The sequence below is a fragment of the Bidens hawaiensis genome, unplaced genomic scaffold (genome assembly GCF_021521415.1).
Source record: "Bidens hawaiensis isolate Kalapana, Puna unplaced genomic scaffold, B.hawaiensis_p1.1 tig00002438_1, whole genome shotgun sequence".
NCBI classification, from domain to species: domain Eukaryota; kingdom Viridiplantae; phylum Streptophyta; class Magnoliopsida; order Asterales; family Asteraceae; genus Bidens; species Bidens hawaiensis.
The window spans coordinates 1,223,401-1,243,192 of NW_027491134.1; the positions used below are offsets into that span (position 1 = coordinate 1,223,401).

Sequence of the window (19,792 nt, forward strand, 5' to 3'; positions counted from 1 at the left end):
CTGAAGAAAGAGAAGTTATATGCCAAGTTTTCGAAGTGCGCGTTCTGGTTAAGAGAAGTGCAATTTTTAGGTCACGTGATTAATCCTGAAGGGATTACCGTGGACCCAGCTAAGATTGAAGCGATAACGAATTGGAAGACTCCGCAGAATCCGACTGATATACGAAGCTTCCTAGGGTTAGCTGGCTACTATAGGAGATTCATCGAAGGTTTCTCCAAGATAGCCGCACCGCTGACCGGTATGACCCGAAAGTCGATAGTATTCAGTTGGGGAAAGTTTCAAGAAGAAGCCTTTGAAGAATTAAAGAAGAGACTCACGCAAGCTCCAATCCTTGCCCTACCCGATGGTGACGAGGATTTCGTTGTTTGTGCTGATGCCTCGCATCAAGGGTTAGGTTGTGTGTTGATGCAACGAGGGAAGGTGATAGCTTACGCGTCTAGACAATTGAAGGTCCATGAGAGTACTTACCCGACGCATGATTTGGAGTTAGCAGCTGTAGTGCATGCTCTTAAGATATGGAGGCATTATCTGTACGGTACTAAGTGTACTATTTATACAGATTATAAGAGTTTAAAGTACTTCTTCGAGCAGAAAGAATTGAACATGAGGCAAAGAAGATGGTTGGAGTTGATTAAGGATTACGACTGTGAGATTAAGTATTACCCCGGTAAAGCTAACGTGGTCGCTGATGAGTTAAGTCGTAAGAATGAGGAAGTCCTTGCAACAGTGAAGTCATACAAGTTGATCATGAACCCAAGTCTTTTTGAAGAAATCATCAAAGTGCAGTCAGAAGTGTTAGTAGATGAAGGGTTGGTAAAGAAAGAAAGGATTTATGGCCAGCAATATGAGTTGATGGAAAACACTCATGGAGTTAAAACTAGGTTCGACCGTATGTGGATCCCACGCCATGGTGATCTTAGAAGTCGAATCTTAGATGAAGCTCATAAGTCAAGGTACTCAATCCATCCTGGAGCTACAAAGATGTACCAAGACTTGAAAAGAGATTACTGGTGGCCAGGAATGAAGAAAGATGTAGTGGATTATGTTAGTAAGTGCTTAACTTGCTTACAAGTCAAAGCCGAGCACCAAAAGCCTTATGGGAAGATGCAACCGCTAGAGATACCTGAGTGGAAATGGGAACACATCACTATGGATTTCATAACTAAGCTACCTCGTACAGCTAAGCAACATGATACCATCTGGGTGATTGTGGACCGTTTGACCAAGAGTGCTCACTTTCTGCCCATACGAGAGGCTATCTCGTCAGAAACATTAGCAAACTTGTTCATTAAAGAGGTTGTGGCTAAGCATGGAGTACCGTTATCAATCGTGTCTGATAGAGATACACGGTTTACTTCTAGGTTCTGGAAGAAATTCCATGAAGCTATGGGGACGAGGTTGAACATCGGTACGGCGTATCATCCTCAAACCGATGGACAGTCTGAAAGGACGATCCAAACCCTTGAGGATATGCTACGTGCTTGTGTTTTAGATTTTGGTGGAAGTTGGGATGATCATTTGCATCTGGCAGAGTTCTCCTATAACAACAGTTACCATTCAAGTATTGGTATGCCACCGTTTGAGATGCTTTACGGTAGACGATGTAGAACCCCGGTGTGTTGGGGTGAGATTGGTCAGAAAGAAATGGGAAGCCTAGAAGTGGTTCAAGAAACGTCTTCAAAGTTAGATCAGATCAAAGCAAGAATGAAAGCCGCTCAAGACAGACAAAAGTCTTATGCAGATAAACGGCGACGACCAATTGAGTTTAACGTTGGTGACTATGTGATGCTCAAGGTCTCGCCTTGGAAGGGGATTATCCGTTTTAGGAAAAGAGGAAAGTTGAGTCCGAGGTACATTGGACCGTTCAAGATTGTAGATCGTGTGGGTGAAGTAGCTTATAAACTGGATTTACCCGATGAGTTAGAAGGAATTCATTCAACCTTCCATGTTTCTCATCTGAGGAAGTGTCTAGCTGATGACACGTCTCACGTGCCATTGATGGACATTGAGGTTGATGAACAATTGAACTACATCGAGCAACCGATAGAGATCGTTGATCGCAAGAAGAAGCAGCTTCGTCACAAGATTATACCTTTGGTAAAAGTGATATGGAAACACCGCAAGGATCAGATGCTACTTGGGAAGCCGAGGAGGAGATGCGCAAGTTTTACCCTAGTTTGTTTATGTAATAGTTAGGTTTCGGGGACGAAACCTCTTTAAGGAGGGAAGACTTGTAACATCCTAAAATTTATAATGTGAATAAAGAAAGTTATGTTTAGTGATTTCGCGTTAATTATTGGATATCGAGTAAGGAGCGGATCATGGACTTGGATTAATTGAGATGGGTTAAATGAGAATGGGCCTTAGGTCCATGGGATTTAAGGGATATAAATATCCCCTAAACTCTAAAATATCTTTCATTTCACCATATTCTCTAACACTCCAAAACACACACACCACACACCAACACCACCGCCGGCCGACGGAAGAACCGAGCCAGATCCGAGAGAGAGAGAGCGATTAGTTGTGATAAAAAGTTAAACAAGATCCAAACAAGCTCAGAAAGGTATGATTCTTGATCTTTGAAGTTTAAAGATCCAAGTTTTATAGTGTAGATACGACCGAAAATGGTCGGGAAGCGTAGTGGGTGATGTCGAACCTTAACAAGGGTGTTAAAATCGCCAAAATGCTCAATAAAAACCAAAACAGCGGCTGATCTGGGCAACTTCGCCTGCAACTGGGCAACTTCGCCTTCAAAGCGATAACTTCGCCTTCAAAGCGATAACTTCGCCTGAGGCCAAGTTCGCCTAATTGATAACTTCGCTTACGGCTAAGTTCGCCTGATGACAACTTCGCCTAAAGCCAAGTTCGCCTAATTGATAACTTCGCTTACGGCTAAGTTCGCCTGATGACAACTTCGCCTAAAGCTAAGTTCGCCTAATTGATAACTTCGCTTACGGCTAAGTTCGCCTGATGACAACTTCGCCTAAAGCTAAGTTCGCCTGATGATAACTTCGCTTACGGCTAAGTTCGCCTGATGACAACTTCGCCTAAAGCCAGGTTCGCCTAATTGATAACTTCGCTTACGGCTAAGTTCGCCTGATGACAACTTCGCCTAAAGCTAAGTTCGCCTGATGACAACTTCGCCTAAAGCTAAGTTCGCCTAAGGTTTAACTTCGCCTAAAGTCAAGTTCGATTAGAAATAAATTAAAAACCTAATGAAAAATGTGTTAAGACAGTTAATGTAAATAAAATTTTTCCAAGCTGACCTGGCAGCTCGACCCCAGCCAGGGGCTCTGCCCCTTGGACCCTGCTAGGGGCTGCCGCCCCTAGTCCCCGCTGCCAGGGGCGCTGCCCCCGGACCCCCGTTCGTTGTGGGTAGTAATTAAGACTAGAAAGATGATATGAGTATTGATAGTTAATTGATATGTATACTTGTTATACAGTCAGCCGTGCACAACTGAAGAAAGGGATTACGATTAACGGTGAACGTCACCGTGTTCAGGTGAGTTTCTAGCCCCATTTATGTGTTATGTTTTCGGGGCTGTGTGCATACTCGATATGTTTGTTAATACGCTTATCCTAAGAGATAAGTGTATGCCTTATGTGAGTGATGTGATATGTATGAATGATTGCTTGATGGTACGTGAACGATCTTCGGATATTGCACGTACTGTCAGGTTGTAACGCTAAGTATAAGGTAAGTATGATATGTATGCTTATGTGTATGAATGTGATAAAGTTAATAAAAGAAGGAAAGGATGGTGGTATGGTAACGAAAAGGGAATCGAACCCTACTAATATTCGAGAACTAGGGAACCGAACCCTACTAATATTCGAGGAAAGAGGGACCGAGCCCTAATAATACTCGAGGAAAGAGGGTACCGAGCCCTAATAATACTCGAGGAAGGAGGGTACCGAGCCCTAATAATACTCGAGGAAAGAGGGTACCGAGCCCTAATAATACTCGAGGAATGTAGGGCGTAATGCTCTTTATAATGTAAGATATGAAAGTAAGTTAATACAAAAGAAAGTATGAAAGTAAGAAAGTATGAATGAAAGAATATAAGTTTATGTGTATTGTATAGTGTATGATTAACTAGAACTCACTCGGCGTAGCTGACTTTTAGTATGCATTCAGGTGAGTAGGATGAGGCAGCTCGCTTGAGGAGACACGTGGCACTGAATAAGAGTCTGGCATCTGAAGACTTATGATGTTTTAATTTTAATGCTTTAATGTTGAAAGACAAAGGATGTTTTGAGACGAGTTATGAATTATGTAATGTTTTATGAAAGTTTTATATTCCGCGTAAATGTTTTAATTAACTCTGATATTTAGAACTGTGTTTATGAGTAAATCCAACACGAAAGTAGGGCTAACGGTAACGGGGCCTTACAAGTTCCTCCTTTGATGATCACAATTTGATGGTCGTATCATCGATCATTTGAAGAAACATCTTCACCATGATGACGAACGGTTTTTATTACGTGATAAACCTTAACCGATCAAAAAGTGAGCCCACTAAAAAAAATTTCTAGATCCGTCACTGGTCGGCTAGGTTGGTCATTGTTCAGCATTCGCAAAGAAGAAAGGAAACAAAGAGAAATTTCAGTCGACCGCTATTTCTTTTATTTTGCATCGGGTTTTTATATATTTATTTTTTTTAGTTTTTAGTTTTAGCTTGGGTCCAATAATTTAAACTTGATTAAATGGATTATGGATAAAAAAGAATTTTGGACCCAATAATTATAAGATGGTAAAGAGCAAATCGTATTTTATAAGTTTTATATTTTTAAATGTATATATAAAAAATATAAATACAAAAATTTTGGCCCCTAAAAATTGCGTGCCCCGATCGACAATCCGACCGGCGCTACCCTCCAGCCGGCCATGGTCACTCACATGCCCGTTGGGCAGTCTAAACATGAACCGGGCACCACCCATTTCTAACTCAGCTTTCTTTCAGAGAACACCACACAAAATGCCAATGGATACATGATCTTCCTTACAAGAGAAACACAAAATCCTCTTTTTAATCATAAACACACTGCCACGATCACTTACATAGGAAAGGAAAAAGAGAAAATAACCAACTTGAAAAACAAATAAACAAAAAAAGTTAAAACAGAAATAAAAGAGAAGGATGTAACAGGCAATTGTAGTGACGCATGGATAGATATTGTTCACGTGTTGTTGCATGGATCCGCCCCTTCGGGCTCTGATGACTGATTGTCAGTCATTCATGGCTAGGATCCGTTAGTTTGAGAGGTGTACATCAAATCCAATCTTACAGTTCTTACTAACTTGAATTGTTGAACTAACTTAACAACTTAGCTCACTTAAAACTACAACTCACAGTAACCCAAAGATGGGAGCAGTTTGAATTAAAATACAACCGAAATTAATCATTTTCACTTCAAATGTAGCTAAAAGATTAAAAGCTCTGAAAAATGATTTGTGGTGAGAGAGTCTCGAACTCTCGACCTCAGGATCACCCAGAAGCTATGAGACCTACGCGCTAGCCAACTGCGCCACCACCCCATTCGTGTTTGCTTAACTGAGTAACAACTTTAATAATCAAACAATCTTTTATCTTCATGAAACAATTCTGTTAGTTATATGTATATGCGACTATGCGTCATATACCCATTTTGAATAAAAGCATATAGAATTATGAATCGTTAAATGAAAAACAATTAATCGTACAACCAAACCTTACAATAACATTCACTAGTTTAAACCAAATCATCAACAACCAACATTTTAGATCAGTATTTTCTATTGATTCGTTTGCATTATCCCCATATTTACATGCTGTATTTTTCTTATAACAAAATACTATTGAAGTACTAGTAATTTATGTTTCCATTTTCTAAACGTTTCAAGGTCGTTAAATCCAAAACGAGCCGCTTGTGCGTGTAAGAAAGTTAAACTCATTCACGGGACTCTTCGACAGGAACACTCGAGTAAGTGACTGTTTCATTCACAGTCTCCACGCCATCTCGTTTGTATTTGGTCCATGATATTTTCCATACTTGCAACAAACTTACCCTGTAAAACCACAAATAAAATCATCAAATACATAATATTTTCATTTCACATACTTGCAAAGCATAAGATTTGATCAGTTTTGGTCATTTAACATTTTATATTGTGTATTAAGAATTTAAAATGAATATTTGGATATAAGAAACTATACCTCTCAGTTACGATATCCCGTTTTGCGAGCATAAGCGTTAAGAACACAGGGACCAATGCTGCACATAGATGCTTGAGAGTGTGCCCACTAACTATATGATTAGTCCAATTGTAAATTGTATCATCAATGGCTTCTTCAACCTTAGCTAGAAGATAAAATCCTGAAAATGGTGTATTGAAACTTAACATATTATTATTTATTCATATATTTGTAGATTCAGGTTAGGATCTATCTGTAGAAGATTAACAATACCTGCAGCCCAAAGCCAATATGAAGAATGTGTGTACATTGGAGGTAGCATGATGGCCATTAAAGGAATGGCAATGCAAGGTACAAATTGAACCAACGCATATGGTCGAAGATCATCAAAAAACCTAACAAAAGAAGTGAATTTGTCAATGTTAACAATTTCTTAACGTATTTATTACCAACTTCTCATTTATGATATTGCTTAATAACACTCTTTAAGAATGATTATACTTTGGGTTGGCATGACACGATAACTAATCGTGTCATTTTTTCCAAACACGAACACAAAACTGTTTAGAAACAAGGTACCACGAACACAATAAATATCGCATAAGTAGTGAAACAAAAGTTGCCAGAAGTTCATAAAAGTCTTAATTAATACATAATCCTTAGGTCCTGTTCGTTTCAAGGATTTAGAAGGAATTCTAAGTAATGGGATTTTAAATCACATGAATTGATATGTTCGTTTCATTAAATGAAAGAATGGGAATGAAAACTAAATCCCATCAAATCTTACATTTCATGGGATTTTAAATCCCACCTATTTTATAAGGATTGTTATGGAAAGTAAAAACCCCTCCAAAAAAATTCGAAAAAATTAATAAAAACATCATAACTCAAAATATAAATCAAAAACGAAAAATGTAAAAAAAAACTAAAACGTTTCCGTCGTTTCCCTCGTTCTTCAAAAAAAAAAAACCCCCGAGAATGAAGAAGATTTCAATTCCAATACATATTAACCAACCAAACACATGATAGGGATTCTCAAAACATTCCATTCCAATTCCTAATCCAATTCCAATTCCAAATCCTTTAAAAAAAGTCCGTGAAACGAACGCGCCCTTAGTATATTTGAAACAGAACACCATAAAAGTGTAAAATCATAACATCCACTAAGCAGGGCATATATTTTATTTTTATAAGGAATATATTTGAAAATATAAAAAAAGAGTAAAGTGCCAAAAACATCCCCGCGGTTTGGTTATTTTTGCGATTTTCATCCAAAAAGTTTCTTTTTGCAGGTGGACCATTCAGGTTTCCAAATAATTGCCAATTTCGTCCAAATCACTAACCCTGTTAAATTTTTTAACGTTAACTTAAGGGTAATTTTGTCTTTTTTAAAATTAGCATACTAAAAATAGTTAAAAAAAACAATATATATTTACTTTACTCTCTCTCTCTCTCTCTCCATCTTCTGAACTTTACTTTCGCAGCAAAAAAAAAAAAAAAAAAAAAAAAAAAACTAAACCTAAATCCCAAAGAGAAAAAACCCCACCACTATCATCTTCTTCATGGAATCACTTCAAGAAATTCTTAACCTGCAAACAGATAGATCAACAATGTCCATGCCGAAGTTCAAAACCTTAACGGGTAGTCCAAACTGATATTCATAAGGCTGATAACTCGTCGGCATAAAACTCCGACCTTGCCGGAAAAAAACAGTTGACTGACGGCAGGTAGTTGGCAGAACCAACTCAAAAAAGCGGCTATGTGAAATCCACCTCAGGTCTCATACTCCTCTCTTTGTCTCCACTCTCCGTCCACCACCGTGACTCAAAAGAAATATCTTATTCCAAAATCATCGGTGTCTCCTCCATGGACAACAAAAACCCATCACTCCAGCACCTCTCCAGAAAGATTACCGCCCCTGTGCACGTTCCTCGTAACGCCGATAAAACCCATTTCATTCGTCTCCATAAAAGGCGCATCCAAACACACCCAAAACAGTGCCGGCGTAGGCGATGGTTTTGAGTTTGTCAAGTCGACTACCACCGCCGCCACCATGTAACGGCGAACAAGATGATGGTGTTGGCGTCTGGCGAAGTAGATGACGGTGATGGTGGCCGGAGAAGAAGATGGGCTGTCGGATTTGAGTTTTGAAGAGTTGGAACGAACTAAATGGGGGAGTTGTGAATAAACAGATAATAAATATATTAATTTAGATTAGATATGAAAAAGTGGGTTATCAATTTGGATTAAACAAATAAATAAATACAGTAAAAAGACCAAAATACCTCTGAATTAACAATCAAAATGGATGGAGTTATCAATTTGGACAAAATTGGCAAACCTGAATGGTCCACTTGCAAACCTGAAACTTTTTGGACGAAAATCGCAAAAACAACCAAACCTCGAGGATAATTTTGGCACTTTGCTCAATAAAAAACCATAAACAGGTCACTAACATGTTAAATGGTGTTTAACCTGTTTAGACACAATTTTAAGCAGGCCTTAAGCCTGTGAACCTGTTTTAAGACAAGTAACCTGTTAAACCCAAACTTGTTTAACCCCATGTCGTTTTGTGTCGGGTTAACAGGTTCGTGCCGGAAATTTCCAGCCCCAATTATATTCATGATTGTAAGGGGAAAAGGTCATTTTGATATGCAATGTCTTCTTTGTAGCCAAAACATATTGCGGATATGAGTTTAATATTATGTTGATGCATTTATTGAGAGTATAACTTGTCTCCTCATACGTGAAGTTTGATTTTGAGACTTCTAAGTTATAAATACGCATGCAATGATGCAAAATGATCATATGTGCTTGATATTTGATGTCTTTATGTATAAGGGCAACTATCAACATTCAACTTGCATCTTATTTCAAGTTATCCCAATTATAAGGATTAGCTAAGTGAATAATTCAACAAAATATACATACATGCATGAATTATAGCGGATGCGGATAATGTTATTATATTTTGTTAAAATAAATGCTCTGTATTCATAAGTTTCTTTTCAGATATGCACTATAAACATGTAGTTTCTTCTTATGATCCTTTAAATGGCAAGTACAAGTTGAGAATATGTTTAAAATGTTGTTAGGCATATGATACTTTTTTGACTTGGGGAAATAAGTTACCAATGGACATGTTTGTGTTATATGACTAGCTTATTATGTATATTTTTTCCAGATTGTTTATTCCTATATCTAGAATGGCTTGTTTTGTGGTTTTTTAGTTTTGCGAGGAACTAGATTCAATGGCATGGTTGTATATTCTTTTTGGCAAATCACTAAGGATTGCATGACTAATAGGCATGTAAACAAACTGAACGTTCAGTGAACCGTTCGTGGAAAGTTCATTTATGTTCGTTCATTTAATAAACGAACGAACATGAACACATGTCCCGTTTGTTCATTGCGAACATGAACACGTGTCATGTTTGTTCATTTACGTTTGTAACATTCGTTTATGTTCCTTCATTTACGTTCATTTATTCTCTTTCAATTATGCTCGTCCATGTTCAGTTATATTGGTTCACTTATGTGGGTTCACTTACGTCCGTGTACATATTCATTCAGATTTATTTATTACTAATATTAATTTAAAATAACTTCTAGTTTAAAATCCTTTGTTTAGCCCATATGTGATACGCCAAACTTTAAGAACAGGTCACACAGTCTAGCCGATAGCAGTAACTTTAGTTTAGATATGCACGTTTGGCGTCTAATTTAATTTCAGTGTTGTTCATTTATATTCGTTTATGTTTGTTTTTGTCCATTTATATTCGTGAACTTAACGAACGAACATAAATGAACACAAACACATTCATAATCTTAACGAATGAACACGAACAAGAAAATCTGCCCGTTTAAGTGTCCTTTTGTCCAGTTAAAGTTAAATGAACAAACACAAACAAGCAGCATTCCTGGTCATTTGGTTCATTTACAGGCCTATTGGCCAACGAGTTAAAAGTAAAGTAACGAGCTTAAACAAGTACAACTAAAGCTTTAGCTGAATTAAGCTCATCAAAAAATAACGCTTTGCAAGTTCTAATGATTCGAGTTTGATCCCAGGCATTGTATCATAAATCAAGCTCGAGGTGAAAATTTTATACTTGAACCCAGTTAAGCTTGAGACTTGTAAATTCTAGCAAGCCAGGCTCGAGTACCGTGAACTCGAGCTCGAGTCGGTCCGTTTCTTCCGCTGTTTCCACTTTGTGTAGCTTGTAATCTCTTAAACCAATGGTTTATCCTATTAAAAACCGCCTTTGTATTTTTTATTTATCAAAATAACTCAAATGTCCGTTTCTTCCTCTGTTTCCACTTTGTGTAGCTTGTAATCTCTTAAACCAATGGTTTATCCTATTAGAGACCTCATTTGTATTTTTTATTTATCAAAATAACTCAAATGTCACTTTATTGGAAGGATTTACTTTTAAGTTTTAATTCAAGACCCCTATGGTCCTATGTAATTGTCTTAATTATAAGTGTTAGTTTCATTGCCCTCATGTCAACATAAACACAAATAAGACCCATAAAATGGTGATGAGAAACGAGATCTAATCCTACCCTAGTAAAAGAGAGAAAGAGTTTACTTACCTCCAATACAAAATGCTTACTGCGCCAGCCAAGAGCAATGGAATTATAGAGTATGTTCCCTTTCGCTCATCGATTCTTTCAATGATAAATATTGCAATAATAGAAGTGAAAGCAATGGTCATCTGTAGTCATTAAAAATCAAGTCCGTAATACTATTACAGTAGTATGTAAATTGAACTGCAACACATATACGAATTGATAATACTCACAGGCAAACGATCCCAAACAAGTCGAGCATCATTAGGTTTAAGATGATAGTAAGAAGATCCAATGCCAACAGCAGCGACACCAATGTAAAAGAATGTCCAACCACAAAGCTCACCTTGCAGACTGAAGTAAGAAATATGCATATATTATCAGTGAGAAAACTGAAATATTCCAATATAATAACTTCCATTAGCCAACATACCTCAACTTGAAGAAGTTTTTGTAATAGCAAAGTATGAGCCCTATGACACCAATAAAGAAGAATGGCACATTCGAAATCACATTCAAAGCATTAGGTATACCTGAAAGTAGGAGCCATTAGAGATCTAAACCAAAGAAATGAACTAACTAAAGGTACATTAAATGTTATATGTGCATTATGCAACCAAATTATCATTCCATATCATATTCAATCATAGCATTAAGTTAAACAAACGAAGACGAACATAAAAGGAAACCCTAGGACCAACAAATGATGTATGCTACAATTTCATATACTATCAACAAACCCTAACAACATGAAACTACAAATTTGGCAGTTGAATTCGAGGGTGAATAATTAGTAATTAAGTTATATTTATTTAGAATGAAAACCTAAGCTAAGGAATGGAATATAAGTAGTAGAAGAAATGAAGTAAGTAAGTTCACCGAAGAATTGACGTTGATCGGCGAAATCGTGATAGTCCTGATCCTGAGGGATTGATGGGGTAACGAACATGAGGACTAGGAAGGATATTATGGCTACTATCCATACTGTTACAGTCCTGTTAACCATAACAACAACTGCTGTTACCTGTATGAGTTTGTGGGAAGATGAACGATTGTTCGATCGCCGTTGTCGGAGATGGAGATTCGAAGCGTGGTGTGTTTGACTACTCTCCTCTCTCGTAAATTGTGTAATGAAGGCGGTATGAGGGGGTGAATGTGTGCTTTTCTATATTATGGGACTAAACCTGTAATTTCTTGTCATCCAATTATCAAACGACCATCCTTCACTTTCTCTTTGCGTCCCTCCAAAAGAAACAAAAAAACAAGGATACAAAGTTTAAAGTTGCTATTAGAGTTAAGTGCCATTTTAGTACCTGTGGTTGGTCTAATTACGCAACTTTAGTACCGTTTTTAATTTATTACAAATAGCTACCTCATTTTTCTAACCCCGTCTATTTTGTCTGTTAAGTCAGGGGCAAATTAGTAATTTCGATTATTTTATTTATTTTCTCTTTTAGCTAAGTATCACTTTCATACATGTGGTTTGTGCATTTACGCAACTTTAATACTTTTGTTTGAATTTATTGCAACTAGATACTATAATTAGTTTTGGATAGACAGGTAAACCAAGAGAGACATTACATATTGCAGTTAAAAGATTCTCTCTAACCCTAAGTGAATAGATCAACCCCCTCCCCGCGCTCATTGATCCTTCAAACCCTAACCATTGTTCATCTTCAAGTTCATTGAATTACGATATATTGTTTTGTCTATGTGATTCGTCAACCGTCATTTATCTACAAGTTCAATTGATTTTATGCTAAGAGGTGCGAAGTTGTGTGATTGTTATTTGGATTTATCCTTCGATGTGTTAAAGAGCTACTGTTATCATACTCGAACTTTTGAAAAAAAAAATCAATGCACATAAAAAAATGCAAGAAAAAATGGATTAGATTAACTCGGATCTTGAGCTACTAGAAGTAAATTGACAATCAAGAAAAAAGGCTAAAAAATATGTTATGCATATCATGGTTGTTTTTCATCTTCTATCATGTATTTAGTTATCTTTTAATTGTAATATGTAATATATAATGTCTCTCTTGGTTTGTCTATCTATTCGAAACTAATCAAAGTATCAAGTTGCAATAAATTCAAAAAAAAGGTACTAAAGTTGCATAATTGAATAAACCACATATATGAAAATGACACTTAGCTCAAAAGAGAAAATAAATAAAATAATCAGAATTACTAATTTACCCTTGACTTAACGGAAAAAATATACGGGGTTAGAAAAAAGGTACTAAAACTGCAAGTTTTAGAAAAGTGAGGTAGCCATTTGCAATTAATTCGAAAATGGTACTAAAGTTGCGTAATTGGACAAACCACGTGTAATAAAATGGCACTTAACTCTTGCTATTATTATACATGATAGAAAGAGCAATAGGTTAAAGAGTAAAAGTATAGGTAACGTTAATTTGCACAATAGAGAGAATAGTAAGTTTAAAGAGTATAAGCATAGTAAATTCCGGTAACATAATGAACTGAACTACTACCAACCGAATCTCCGTTGCGTCCCCACTGCAACAAGCGAGTTTTTCACTAGTAGTAATGATGTAGATGTCGTGCTCTAATCAAAACAAGTATTTGTAATCACTTAAATACCTATACTAGTATGGATAAGTAAGGTCATCTCATAAGGGAATCAAAGGAAAGTGGAAGTTTGACTTGTGACTTTAAAAGATTAATTACTAAACGGACAGACAATGTCAAGCAATTTTGAAAGATGTTTGAATGCAACATGATTACTTTTATGATTTGTAAACGATTATGAGAAATAAGGGGTTCACTTCAGGTTCAGGTAATGTGATAACAAGTTAGTCACGAATTCTATTAAGTTGATTACGCGGTAATTACTAGACCTGGTAGTTTGGTTATGATGGCAAACAGACCCTAATCCAAATTGTTGACACAACTGAATGCGATCTACCTAATTACCAGTTTTATAACACGAAGATCAATTGTTAAGCAATGACTAAAGGTTATCGAATCAATGGCTATAAGAACCTAGTCCTAAATGCTAATGAACAAAACCTAATAGTTGATGCTTAATATGATAATCAGATTACAAACTGTTTAAACAGTCAACACAAAAGCAAAGCAAGATAAGATAACACAATCAATCAAGCTTTGAAACAATTAAGAACACAAAATTCAATCATACTAAGTTTACACAAGACCCTAGCCTAAAGTGATCACAAAAGGTTTAGCCTTGCCTCATGGAGATAGCAATTTCAAATCTTGATTCGGTTGAAGGAAACATGATTAGAGAAATTTTCATAATTTTTTGCTGTAAAAGGTCTCCCTCGAAACCCTAAAATATATGGCTTTTATAGTGAAATGTTCGGAATTTTTCGCATCTTTGGCGTATGGTACGCCAAGTCTGTCGTACCATATGCCAACTCTGACAAAGCCATACTCTAAACTTTCTATCATACGCTGATTCTGGCGTATGGTACGCCAACTCTGATTTGACCAAATTTTGTCTTTCTCCCTTATATTGCACTTTCATTCCTACGTTTCCATCCAAAAGCTTCCAAAACATATATTTAAGCTCCAAATTAGTTCCTTTATGTCCCGAGCACCTGCAATCATAAAACCAATCAAAGTAATGGTGTTCAATAGATAAACACACGATATACTATAAACACATCTTTTCACCCACTCATCAAGTAACACATATGTGTTTATTTAGTTGAATCTCATTTGTAATCATATGCATGGTAGGAAATACATGCATCTACATGATCTTTTGTAACACCCTTATCAGATTTCTAATCTTCTCTCTTAAAATGCATAAGACGCCAGGTCGATATAGAATTTTTACTATGAAAATACAATGGAAAAAATTATGACATTAAGATAACAAGTGGAGTGTATCCCCAAGAATATGTTAATTAGGCCTCTTATCATGAGCCAACTTCTTATGTCTTATCGTAAGAGGTGACTCAATGAAATATTTGTTAGATATCACTTGAACTGTGTTGTAATTATAATCGCATTATACTGTATATAATAACACAACTATTTGATATAGTTTAGCGAGGTCTAATCAGAGGCTGCCATGTGACCGTCACTGGTTTCTCTTACTTTTTTTTTAATTCAACATAACCCGTTTGTATATTTACAATTCTCAAACTATGACACGTAACAAAATAGTGTATTGATGTGATGTGAAAGTCAAGGCATCACCGGTGTAAGGGCTCTGGTTTGAAACCTGGTATCCCATAAATTTGTTTTCCTTTATGGAACTTATTTGTATATGTATGGATTTCAAACTAAAACAATTAACCTAATGTAGGTTGGTGAGTTGGTGAGTTGGTAACTCACAACATATTCAATAAGAAGTTGCATGTTTGAAGCTTGTTTGCCCTGCCACATTTTCGATTAGTTTTATTAATTCCTTTTCAAAGTGGTCACGCCCCGCCTAGGCGGAATCGTGGGGGTTAACTAAGATGGTTGTCAAAGCATATGATTATTGCAAACATCAAGCACACTTATATTGGGTACATAAATCGGGACCTTTTAGGGTCACATAAGCTTAACAAAATGGGTGGGTCAGGTTGGGAAACATGTCATAAATGATGGGTCGAGTAAGGTAACATGTCATAAATGATGGTTTAAGTTCCCGAATTTGCAATTTTATTTTGAGCTACTTGTTTTTTTTCCTTTTTTTTAAAGAGTTAAGTGCGATTTTAATACTGGTTTGTCAAATTACGCAACTTTAGTACCGATTTTGAATTTGTTTCAAATAGCTACTTCACATTTATGAAACTTGCTATTTTAGTATTTTTTTTTCTTCTAACTTCGTCTAAATCTGTCCGTTAACTCAGGGGTAATTTGGTAACTTTGTTATTTTATTTATTTTTTCATAGCTGTTGGAGAATAAGATCCATTTTTTTCTTTATGAATAAACCCTATGAGCCGAAAAATAAAAGGCTAAATGATTTATAAATTATTAAATTATTATATATAGCATTACATTTATTTAACATGTATAATACGCGAGTTTCTAACTTAGCATGCATATAGATTAAACAATAGACAATAGTAGAGATCTATCTTTTAATAGAAAAGGTAAAGAACAGAAAAGGTAAACAGAATAATAATAAAATATAGGTAATGCTTTTAACAGTTCAAGTTGTGTAAAATGCCGTCCATTATCATTAGGTTGATGGAGGGTTAAGTTTCATGTTTAAAAATAACTAGGTAATAAGTATCGATTAAATTCGTAAGGTTACAACAATAAACACAAAAAGTAAATGCACGGAATAGTATTGGCACTAGTATAGGTTATGATTAAAAAAATAATTAAACGACGTGTAATTAGTTGGTTTCATATGCACGATGCGGGTACGAATTAACGCGAATTCGATTGGTAACGGGTTACAGCACTAGCTACAAACCAAAAGGATAAATTTTGTCAACGCTCAAACACAATGTATTTAAAAATATCGCATTGCAATTACGAATCAACTCAAATTCCATAGGAATTGAGTTGTGGCACTAGAAAAAAAAACCATGCTTGTCGCATTTTTTTCCGTCTTGTATGTAATACAATATTTTTTTCGAACTATGAGTATTATAAACAAAACAAGACCAACAACCAAACCGCCTCAACAGGCCGGAGGAAGACCGCCAAACACACAAACAAAAATTACATTAACTCAAAATTACACCCATTTGACCAATCTAACGGTCTCTTTTTCGACCTATATATGTACCATAAAAAGCCAAACAACTTTATATCTCCTATAATCTCCTCAATCTTGACCTCTTTACCTTCGAACACCTTCTCATTTCTCACCTTCGAAATCCTTCAACAAGCAATTATCGCAATCCCATGAAATGCCACCTTCTCGACCGCTCTAAGCTTGATGGATTTATGAAGATCTAAAACGTCTCTCACCAAGAAGCCAAAAACAGGAGGGACTTTACACCAACGACTGACGTGATCCCATACTATTGCCGCTACGATACAACCGGTAGTAATACTATCAACAGATTCATTTGCCAACTCACAAAGGGCACACAAGTCATTCGTAACCGACACATTCCTTCTTTCTAACACCGCCCGAGTAGGAATACTATTCATCTCCGCCCTCCAAACGTGAATTGCACTTCGCCGGGACCCATTTGCTCCACCTTATAACATAATTATTTCTATCATCTTTATTTTTAGCAATCATTTTTTTTCTCCCAACCACTCCCAAGGTGTCTTGAACCCTCTAGATTTAAAGCAGAATATTTATATACGTCAGTTCACTTCACGTCAACTATTTAGCATCATCTCGCATGTACATTTATAACGAGTATGTATGGAGTGGCATCTCATTATATCCTTCTTTACATTTTAGTAAATGCCTGATCGTTTATTGGTAAAAGAATATTGGAATGCCAAGAAAAATAGGCAGTCAAATGGATTAGTTTGTACGAAGTCAACAAGCAAGCGCATCTAGTGTAGTGGTATCATAGTACCCTCCCACGGTACTGACCGGGGTTCGATTCCCCGGATGCGCACTTCAACTTCTTTTTTGTAAATGTTTCTGATCTACTGTTTTTCTTTCTAATTTTCTGTTTTTGTTTCTTAAGAAGTGAACTTTTTCTAAATGTTTCTGATTTGCTGTTTTTCTTTCTAATTTTCTGTTTTTGTTTCTTAAGAAGTGAACTTTTTCTAAATGTTTCTGATTTGCTGTTTTTCTTTCTAATTTTCTGTTTTTGTTTCTTAAGAAGTCTGTTGACGGGGGTATGAGCGGAACTGTAAAAACAGGCAATGGGGAGGATGAGATACAAAAGCGTTACTCACAGGGCCGTCTCCAAGGATTTAAATACCTCGGCCGTCGAAATAAAAAGGCTCATAGCCTTAACGAGTAACGAAATATATAAATTAATTTTTTTAAGCAAGGCTTAGTGTTATAACAATAAACATAGAAAAATATATTATTAAAATCAAATATTGTAATAACTAACGATTAACCAATGCTTCTTGAAACTCTCCTAACATTGGAAAAAAAATAGCTTGGTCCTTAGGGGCTAGCTTGGTCAACCGTGGAGGAGCCTGGTGGTTAACGGCGAACCAACAGTGGTGGTCGGCTACAGGGGCGGATCTACGTGTGTGGGTGTGGGTTCACACTGAGTTTCGGATTTCATATAAAACGTCTATATAAAATATGAGAGTAAACCCATATATAAATTACGAGTGAAGTTATACACAAGGTGAATTCCTGGTCTAATGGTAAGCATCTTGTTTATTGTTGACAGAACCCAAGTCGAGTCCCTATTCCAGCTGGTTTTTCCATCTTTTTTCCATTTTTTTAGCTGGTTAAATAATTTCAAATTTTCCATCTTTTTTCCATTTTTTTAGCTGGTTAAATAATTTCAAATTCAAGGTGTAATTATAAAGCCATTATAAAAAGAAAGTTTTATTGTTTTTGTGTACAATTAACTAAGTAATAATCATAGCTAATAGTAGGTATAATACTATAACTTATTGGCGTTCATGTTCTAAATAAGAGTCTGTAAATACACCCATTAGAAAACTTTTAAAACTCTATATGTAGCCATAGTTTAATTAATTACAAAGTGCAAGAAAAATGATATAAAAAAAAAACTGAACAAATGAATTGAGAAAACTTCTTCTCAAGTCTTAACAAATGATCAGCAATACTGTGAGTCTATTCCAAAACCAACTAGTCTTTTGCTTAAAGTTCCTCCTTTGATGATCACAATTTGATGGCCGTATCATCGATCATTTGAAGAAACATCTTCACCATGATGACGAACGGTTTTTATTACGTGATAAACCTTAACCGATCAAAAAGTGAGCCCACTAAAAAAAATTTCTAGATCCGTCACTGGTCGGCTAGGTTGGTCGTTGTTCAGCATTCGCAAAGAAGAAAGGAAACAAAGAGAAATTTCAGTCGACCGCTATTTCTTTTATTTTGCATCGGGTTTTTATATATTTATTTTTTTTAGTTTTTAGTTTTAGTTTGGGTCCAATAATTTAAACTTGATTAAATGGATTATGGATAAAAAAGAATTTTGGACCCAATAATTATAAGATGGTAAAGAGCAAATCGTATTTTATAAGTTTTATATTTTTAAATGTATATATAAAAAATATAAATACAAAAATTTTGGCCCCTAAAAATTGCGTGCCCCGACCGACAATCCGACCGGCGCTACCCTCCAGCCGGCCATGGTCACTCACATGCCCGTTGGGCAGTCTAAACATGAACCGGGCACCACCCATTTCTAACTCAGCTTTCTTTCAGAGAACACCACACAAAATGCCAATGGATACATGATCTTCCTTACAAGAGAAACACAAAATCCTCTTTTTAATCATAAACACACTGCCACGATCACTTACATAGGAAAGGAAAAAGAGAAAATAACCAACTTGAAAAACAAATAAACAAAAAAAGTTAAACAGAAATAAAAGAGAATGATGTAACAGGCAATTGTAGTGACGCATGGATAGATATTGTTCACGTGTTGTTGCATGGATCCGCCCCTTCGGGCTCTGATGACTGATTGTCAGTCATTCATGGCTAGGATCCGTTAGTTTGAGAGGTGTACATCAAATCCAATCTTACAGTTCTTACTAACTTGAATTGTTGAACTAACTTAACAACTTAGCTCACTTAAAACTACAACTCACAGTAACCCAAAGATGGGAGCAGTTTGAATTAAAATACAACCGAAATTAATCATTTTCACTTCAAATGTAGCTAAAAGATTAAAAGCTCTGAAAAATGATTTGGGGTGAGAGAGGCTCGAACTCTCGACCTCAGGATCACTCAGAAGCTATGAGACCTACGCGCTAGCCAACTGCGCCACCACCCCATTCGTGTTTGCTTAACTGAGTAACAACTTTAATAATCAAACAATCTTTTATCTTCATGAAACAATTCTGTTAGTTATATGTATATGCGACTATGCGTCATATACCCATTTTGAATAAAAGCATATAGAATTATGAATCGTTAAATGAAAAACAATTAATCGTACAACCAAACCTTACAATAACATTCACTAGTTTAAAC

At 36.1% G+C, this 19,792-nt stretch overlaps 1 protein-coding gene and 2 non-coding genes across 3 annotated transcripts; 1 reads left to right on the forward strand and 2 right to left on the reverse strand.

Annotated features, from left to right (window-relative positions):
• Positions 1 to 5,890: 5,890 nt before the first annotated feature.
• On the reverse strand, positions 5,891 to 11,759 carry LOC143619406 (uncharacterized). Its single transcript, XM_077091346.1, has 7 exons — positions 11,628 to 11,759; positions 11,182 to 11,281; positions 10,982 to 11,102; positions 10,773 to 10,894; positions 6,453 to 6,574; positions 6,201 to 6,360; positions 5,891 to 6,052 (listed from the first exon to the last, which is right to left on the reverse strand). The coding sequence occupies exons 1-7, from the start codon at positions 11,752 to 11,754 to the stop codon at positions 5,935 to 5,937; spliced, it is 870 nt and encodes a 289-aa protein (XP_076947461.1). The 5' UTR covers positions 11,755 to 11,759; the 3' UTR covers positions 5,891 to 5,934.
• A 5,434-nt stretch (positions 11,760 to 17,193) lies between these two features.
• On the forward strand, positions 17,194 to 17,264 carry TRNAG-CCC (transfer RNA glycine (anticodon CCC)). Its single transcript has one exon. It is a non-coding gene; the product is annotated as a tRNA-Gly (tRNA).
• Positions 17,265 to 19,507: 2,243 nt separating this feature from the next.
• On the reverse strand, positions 19,508 to 19,592 carry TRNAM-CAU (transfer RNA methionine (anticodon CAU)). Its single transcript is given in 2 exon segments — positions 19,508 to 19,543; positions 19,555 to 19,592. It is a non-coding gene; the product is annotated as a tRNA-Met (tRNA).
• Positions 19,593 to 19,792: the final 200 nt, after the last annotated feature.